Source organism: Callorhinus ursinus, unplaced genomic scaffold, assembly GCF_003265705.2.
Source record: "Callorhinus ursinus isolate GAN/ISIS: 27379988/994484 unplaced genomic scaffold, GSC_fseal_2.0 scaffold3, whole genome shotgun sequence".
NCBI lineage: Eukaryota > Metazoa > Chordata > Mammalia > Carnivora > Otariidae > Callorhinus > Callorhinus ursinus.
The window spans coordinates 18,899,852-18,907,380 of NW_027397065.1; the positions used below are offsets into that span (position 1 = coordinate 18,899,852).

At 40.4% G+C, this 7,529-nt stretch overlaps 1 protein-coding gene across 1 annotated transcript; it reads right to left on the minus strand.

The window, feature by feature from the left end:
* Nucleotides 1-787: 787 nt before the first annotated feature.
* Nucleotides 788-2,325, minus strand: LOC112819977 (COP9 signalosome complex subunit 3-like). Its single transcript, XM_073888833.1, is given in 1 exon segment — nt 788-2,325. A coding segment is annotated over 1 exon segment (1,272 nt). The 5' UTR covers nt 2,260-2,325; the 3' UTR covers nt 788-987.
* Between the last annotated feature and the right edge of the window lie 5,204 nt (nt 2,326-7,529).

The window sequence follows — 7,529 nt, forward strand, 5'->3', positions numbered from 1 at the left end:
TGTGGGTCTCTGGTAGTCCAGAGTTTTCACGGATGGTCTCTGCACCTGTGTCTGGAAGAGGAATAAGTTCTGGGGTACCAAGTAGCCAGTTTCAGGCTCTTTGGGAACATAGCCAGAAACACTGGGCCCTGAGAAAAAGTCCAGGATGCTCCTACTACAGAGTCGATCCAGTGAGAAGAGTGGGGAGGGAATCCAGCTTTCCATTTCTCCGCTGCTCTTGTGCTTGCTCTGTGGAACAGAACCCGCGGCTCTCTCGGCTCCAAAACTCACCCTTCACAAGTTCTTTGTTAAGATGAGAGGATGTTGTTTGGGGAAACAGTGCTGGTTAGACTCTGAGGTTTGGGACGACTGTTGGTGGAACCTTACCCTAGGCCCGTGTGTCTGACCACCGGAACCACTCGCAGAATTCTGGCCTGCAGTCCTCTTTCTAGGACTGTTTGCTGGAGGAGAAGGGGAGGGAAGCAGGTGGAAATATCTGATGGCTGTTCTTTAAAACGAAGGTAATTTTTAATAGCCAACCATTTGTTTCTCTGTTCCCCTCTCTTTGCTTTAAGGAGCCAGCTGTAAAGAAGATATTGAAAGAGTTAAAAATACTGGCCTTTCCCATAATGTCCTATAGTTGGGACCACTATGATTTTGTGGTTTTGAGAATACCCACCCTGGCTCTACCACTTATTTATAGGATACAGCTGATCATGAAACTTAGTTTCATTTTTTTTTAAACAAAAAGGTAGATTTAATGCAATAACAACATTAATCTGAGGATAAATAAATCCAAAACAGACTTTAAAGTTTGAATTTTTTTTTTTTCCTTTCTTGGCAGAGAGAATGGTTTTCTTAAAGCACATAGGACTGAAGATGTCAAAACAAAATGTAATCTCTCAATGTCCAGGTCAAACAGGCTTGGTCTTCCCTGCTGCCCTCCTAACACTTGCCACTGGCCAAGGTGATAAATTTCTCTCATCTAACTCAGGATGGATGTTAGTTTCAAGAGTAACTAGATGGTTTGTTTCCAGAATCATCTTCTTGTGATCCCATGCTCTTTTGTACAAACTGGGGGTTCACTGTGATCCCCTGGTCCATGGCCTTCAGTCGCTCATCCAGCTCTATGCACTTCAGCATCTCCTGGTCGATGTTATGAAGCATGGCTGGATTATTATATTTTTCAGGGTTATCATGGAAACTGACCATACCGTCCTTCTGATTAATACTTGCAAAAATTTCACCATCCTCTATCATGTGTAAGGCATATTTCTCTGCCTCCTGAGGTCCAGATAACTGCACACGACTTGCCATATCTTGTAATGATAATGTTAAAAAGGTCTTGGTTAGCCTTTGAATATTCTTCTTATAAAGAGAAGACAGGCATTGCTTCACCAGCCCCGGGTTGTTATCACGAGTAAAAGTCTCACTGTGCTTGTTCACCAGGTTGCGGAGTTCTGAGGGATTATTGGTTGAATAGACTTGTGCTAACTCATGGTACACATTGCTAAGAGGCTTAATGAATCTACCCACAATTTGAGACATATATTTTGGTAGCTGTTGTACTTTTCCAAGTAATATCAAAGAAACTAGAATATACTTTTTATAGGATTCCAACATGATGTGACTGACCGCCATGGCAGGAGTAGTTACAGCCTGTTCATAAAAGTACAGTGCTCTTTCGAAGTTCTTCAGCCCGGTATAGATCATCCCTCCATAATAATAGTAACATAAAAAGTGCTTTGCATCATAGGCTCCATTCTCTTTACAGATATCCATCATGTCCACATCAAGGTATGGAAGGGCAGGCTTAAAGCATTTTGCCAGCAAACAAAGCTGGCAGAGATCTGCGTGTATTGAGGTCAGCTGGTTTGTATTCATCTGCATCTTGTCTATGGCTTGCTTTAGGATGCCAATTCCTCAGAGAGGCTGTTTCCTTTCCACAAGTGCGTTTGTCAGCTGATGGCAAAGCCCAGCAAAAGTGTCTGTTGCGTATCAGATGTGCTCCCCGTTACAAGTGCTGATGAAAAGCTGAACCTGTGAGAATAACGTTTCGAAGTCAGGAACACTAGGCATGGAAAACTTCACAAATAAAACAGCAAGGACGCCTAAGGAGTGCTCTTGTACATCCAGAGCCCCGAGCACAGTGTCCAGATGGGATAAGTTCTTTGCAAGGAGTTCCCCACTCTTGTTGATCAGTTCACAAAGCTGAGTCATTTGCCCTTGATCCGAGAGCTGTCGGACACTGTTCACGAATTGCTCCAGGGCAGACGCCATGTTTCCCCCCTGGGCGGCAGGAGCAGCAGAGGCGGCTCACGCGGGAAAAGGCGGCTTCTCTAGGAGGAGGGGCCGCGGCGATCCTCCACCGGTTTCATTTTTTTTAAATAAAATAGGAAAAATCGTTTCTACTTTATAGTTCTTGTGAGAATTAGACATACTGCATGTAATATAAATGCCTCTCTCATTGTAGTTGCTGAATGAAGTGCAGTTTTTGACAGTAAGGAAAACTGTCTCTGAAATCCCTGAACTGCTGTCGTAATTTGCCCCACAACTGCTTTAAGAAGGTTCTTAAGCACTACATTTAAAGTTGAAGTATTTTAAAGACTTTCTTTTTAAAAAGATTTTATTTATTTGAGAGAGAGTGAGAGAGAGAGAGAGAGAGAGCACATGAGACAGGGCAGGGTCAGAGGGAGAAGCAGATTCACCACTGACCAGGGAGCCCGAAGCAGAAGTAGGACTCGATCCTGGAACTCCAGGATCATGACCTGAGCCCGAAGGCAGTCGCTTAACCAGCTGAGCCACCCAGGTGCCCAAAGTTGAAGTATTTTAAATAAAATACTGCAAAATCTCAAAACGTGTGTGTCTGAGCTGGTGCATGTACGTTGCTGCTCACACCCAGCTTGTGAACTAGTGTTGCCGGAAGTGGGCTGTTTGATGTTCCAAGTTGTGCAGTTGTGCAAAGATCATACACTTGGGTTGAGAGGAAAATATTAGATCTGCTTTAAAAATACTTTTTATCTTTCAAAATTATTTGTTGTGTACATCATTTATATACTGTTCCAGTAGAGTAGTGAATATGTAAATTGTAAAAATATAAATAGGTGTGTATATATTGGAGATACGAACTCAATTTTTTAAACTTTTTAAATTTATGACCATAAGAGTTAAATTTATGACCAAAATTCTTCTTGTTGAGTCCAGTTTCTCAGGATTTTATCTTATTAAATGTTTGAACATGGGTTTGAGATTCAGCAAGATTAAAAAATAAGGGCGCCTCAGTTGGTTAAGCAACTGCCTTCGGCTCAGGTCATGATCCTGGAGTCCCGGGATCGAGTCCCACATCGGGCTCCCTGCTCAGCAGGGAGTCTGCTTCTCCCTCTGACACTCTTCCCTCTCATGCTCTCTGGCTCTCATTCTCTCTCTCTCAAATAAATAAATAAAATCTTTAAATAAAAAAATAAGGACCATTTAAACAATGGACAGTTTTATTTTCATTCTTTTCTACATCTTTTTTGCTAGTAATTTTCTACCCAGTGCTATATTTTTCAAATTTCTTGGATTTGCCTTCTAGTTCCTAATTTGAGGACTTAATACAGTTTGGGAAATAAAAGACACCAGAACAGAGCCCATCTGTCTCAATAGGTTTCTGAAGTTTGTGTTGTGAACCTTTTCCCGTGCACACATTTTATTTTTGGTTAGGGACTCCTGAACCATGCAGTGAAATATTTGCTGAATATCCCATTTGCAGAATCCATTTTTTGTGCCTCAAGTGAGGTTGTGTTCTTGGTCATGGTTTTTAGTCTGTCTTTTAAGAGCATGATACTGCTTTACCGTGAAGAACTTTTCTGCTTCTTACCACACAGTTCTTTCAGGTAGCCATCTCTGATTGTTTGAAGACCTTTTTTTTTTTTTTTTTCGGCACATTAGCAGAATTCCTGATCACGTTCTCTGGCCCAAGATGCCCTTACAAAATCTATCTCCCCAGAGTTCGATTTCGTTTGCACCTACAGGTAAATTGTGATATGGTTACTCATCCTATCCTGGGCTGGGGGCGGTGGCGGGGGGGTGGGGGGGTGGGAAGTAAAACCAGAAAGTGTGTTGTAATACATTTTGTTGCCAGCACCTTTGGTAACAAAGGGATAATAACAATGACAAAGTATCCAGAAAGTGGATTCTTCCTTCCTCTTTGCCCTGATGCCCCCACAACTTGTAAGAGCTGGAGCTGACCCCACCACCCTCTCTGGGCCCAGGCTGCTTGTGCTCAAGCACTGAATATAAAGCACGGGGTTGGGTGTGGTCCAAGGACCCGCCTCCGGTAACCCACACATTGTTCTTCCCATCTTTGGGACCAGCCGGCTCTCAGGGCTCTCATCAAACTATACAGCATAACATAGTCCATCCCTCCAATAGTTATTAGCTGTTCTTACTGGGCTACACTTTGCCACAGCTAACTTCCCATAAGGCCTCCCTGTTAATGTGTACTTAATAAGAATGGAGAAGAGAAGAAAATATGTACATGTACCATAACCTGCATGTTTACATCTCTCCATTAACACTTGTTTGGGTGAATAAATAAAATCTTTGATAAAAACAAACACTTGTTTGGCTCTCCTCTCAATGCCTGGTCTGGTTGGTTCCTTATTTTTTTTTTTTTAAGATTTATTTATTTATTTTGAGAGAAATAGAGACAGCGGGGGGTGGGGGAGGGAGGGAATCTTTCGAGCAGACTCCCCGCTGAGTGCAGAGCACCACGTGGGGGGCTCTGTCCCAGGACCCTGAGATCATGACCTGAGCCCAAACCAAGAGTCAGACACTTAACCCACTGAGCCACCCAGGCGCCCCCCTGGTCCAGTTTCTAGTGTGTATTTTTGGTTTAAGGGTTGTTTTTATTTTGCTGAGGGTAAATTGAAAACCCAGAGGGGAAATTTTCAATTATTTCTGTAGGAGTTTTCCTGAGTTGCTAACAATGCCCTTATTTGTTGTCTAGCCACTGTGCAAACTGGCTTTGACAAGAGCCACTGAGAATTGAGCTTGTGTTCTTTTTTCATATAAAAATATATTAGCCATCTTTTGATCTTTTTTCCAAAAATCTCTTGTGGCTGGTACAGCTTACTTTTTCATAGCTTCTGAAGTAAAAACACATTTTTTTTAAATGCACAACTATAGATTCTTCATTCTGTAACAAAGCCTCAAATGATAATAATTCTTCTCTTTAAGGTTCTGTGATATAGCTGAAAGATGGACATACCGGCAAAAAACTTCAAAATCAAATTTTATTTGTTGAAAATGGAAAAGGCAAAATAGCCTATTTGGCTTAAATCTGCCTTCACGATACCTCTGTAGCTGCTAGTTTTAATAAAAACATCTGAAGCAATGGAACTTTGGGGTGGAGGAGGGTGAGTGTGTGATTGGACCTTTTTGAAATTACAGAAATTCTCAAAATTTTGTACCTAAAGGCTTTTTAAAGCAGTGTTCCATTCATACAAATTTAGATACATAATCGAAGTTTATAATAGCCCTCTGTGCAGTTGGTTGCTCCATAAAAAATCTGTACTAACAAGAATCTTTATGTGGGCTGTTTAATGAGTAACTCCCCATTCACAGACTTGCATTCGGCGTACCTGGGAAGTCTTGTTGCCCCTTCTGAAGGCTTGCCTCATACATGGCAGCCTCATACTCATTCTCCTGGTGTTTTGTTTTGAAATCAGTCACTGTTACAGATATATAGAATTATACATACAGAAAAATATATATAAATTTTCCCTCTGACAATTTCCTAGGTTAAAACTGCCTAGGTTCATTCAGATTACACATTGACAACCTACTGTGTGCACACAATGCTTTGACCCTAAACCAAATTAGGTTGTAGGTGGCTTTTAACGATATTAGTTAATATTCAGAAAGCCTATGAGTTTTTCTTAAATTAAATATAGCATGCTCTTTGTTTTGTGTACAGATAACCAAAGGTTTTGTGCAGTTGCGTTATCTTGAAAGATATCCTTTTGTTTGACAATTTGATAATAGTTATTTGCTCTCATTGATGTACTATTCAAAAAACTTTGAAATTACCATTCTAAAAGGAGATGAGGAATCTTTACAAGTAAATAATTTCACTTAATGTTTGAAGAAATATGTGAATCAAAGACTTCAGGATGATCAAGTCAGCCTATGTGTGAAGGTTTCTGGATAATTGCTCTAGATTTGTTCAAACTCTTATGACACTGATAATGCCAAAAATGAAAGGAGCAAGGCAAACACTGCGGAAACTGAGAAATCTAAGTTGGCTCAGTAACACTCACCTCTTCCCTTTTTTTTTTTTTTAAATTATCACCTGGTTTAGATTTAAAAATAACTTTGCAATTGCAGACTTCCAAGTTTATCCCGGTGTTCTCAGTGTTGTGGGCTATATGTGGATGCTCAGTGTGTGTTAACAGTACTTTTGTAACCATCTCGGGATTTTTAAAATGACTTGTTATTTCTGTGAAGTCACAAAAAAACATGACTGCTGAAATATGCAAGAATTAGAGCAAGGTGATAGAATCTGGAGCACCTTATAAAAGCCTGACCTTACACTTTAATTTATTGAACTCCCACACAATCTTTTCTTCTCAAAAGTTTAATTGAGCTGCACTTGGTTTTTGTTGATTAGGATAATTATGCCAGGATGACTTTAAAATCTCTTTGCATGCACTGTTTAGCTTGGGCACTTCTTATAATCACTTGGAGAGGGACAGGAGTGTCCTACCCAGAATTCCCAGGGTAGGGCAGTGGGAAGAAGAGCAAGGTGAGTTTAAGGAAGCAACTACCTTTGTTCTGCACTGCTAGGGTTGGTCATTGAATTGAAAGCTGCATGACTGGAAGGAGCCAGATCAGTATGAAACCAAGCAGCAGAATATGCGGTGAAAAGAACACGGGCCTTGAAACTGGACAAAACCTGGATTTGAATTCTGGGCATGAATCCTGGCACTGACACTTTTAGCTATATGACCTTGAGCTACTGAATTCCAGACTCAGTTTTTTTTAAATGTATTGTGGAGGATGGGAGCTAAATTAACATGTCTTTGCTTAGCACAGTGTCTGGTGCAGTAGTTACTCATTTTTTTTTTTCCAGCTCATAATATAGATATCTATTCATCTTTGGCATATAATTAAGGATGAATGCATCATTCATTTTTATTGACTTTTCATTTTTTAATCATTAAAGTAATGCCATGGCATTTCACAGACCCTGAAAGCTCAGTTTAAAAACAATTTGGGGCATATTCTTCTGCTATGAAGAACAAGCTATTCTCTCAAGATATCTTTGATATTTGATATTGTGCAATAGAAATGATACGGCCGACGTCAAATCCAAATTGATTTTCCCAAGAAGAGTGTCAAGCAATTGTGCGTTTGCACCTAGCTGAAATCTGAAATGATTTTCCTCTCTCTCATTTGTGTGACTCGTTTTCATTGTGAAGGCAATTCATAAAAACAATGCATAATCAAACCTGCCTATCAAGATAAACCATTCTCTAGCCCACTGATTTAAATTTTTTAAGAACAAA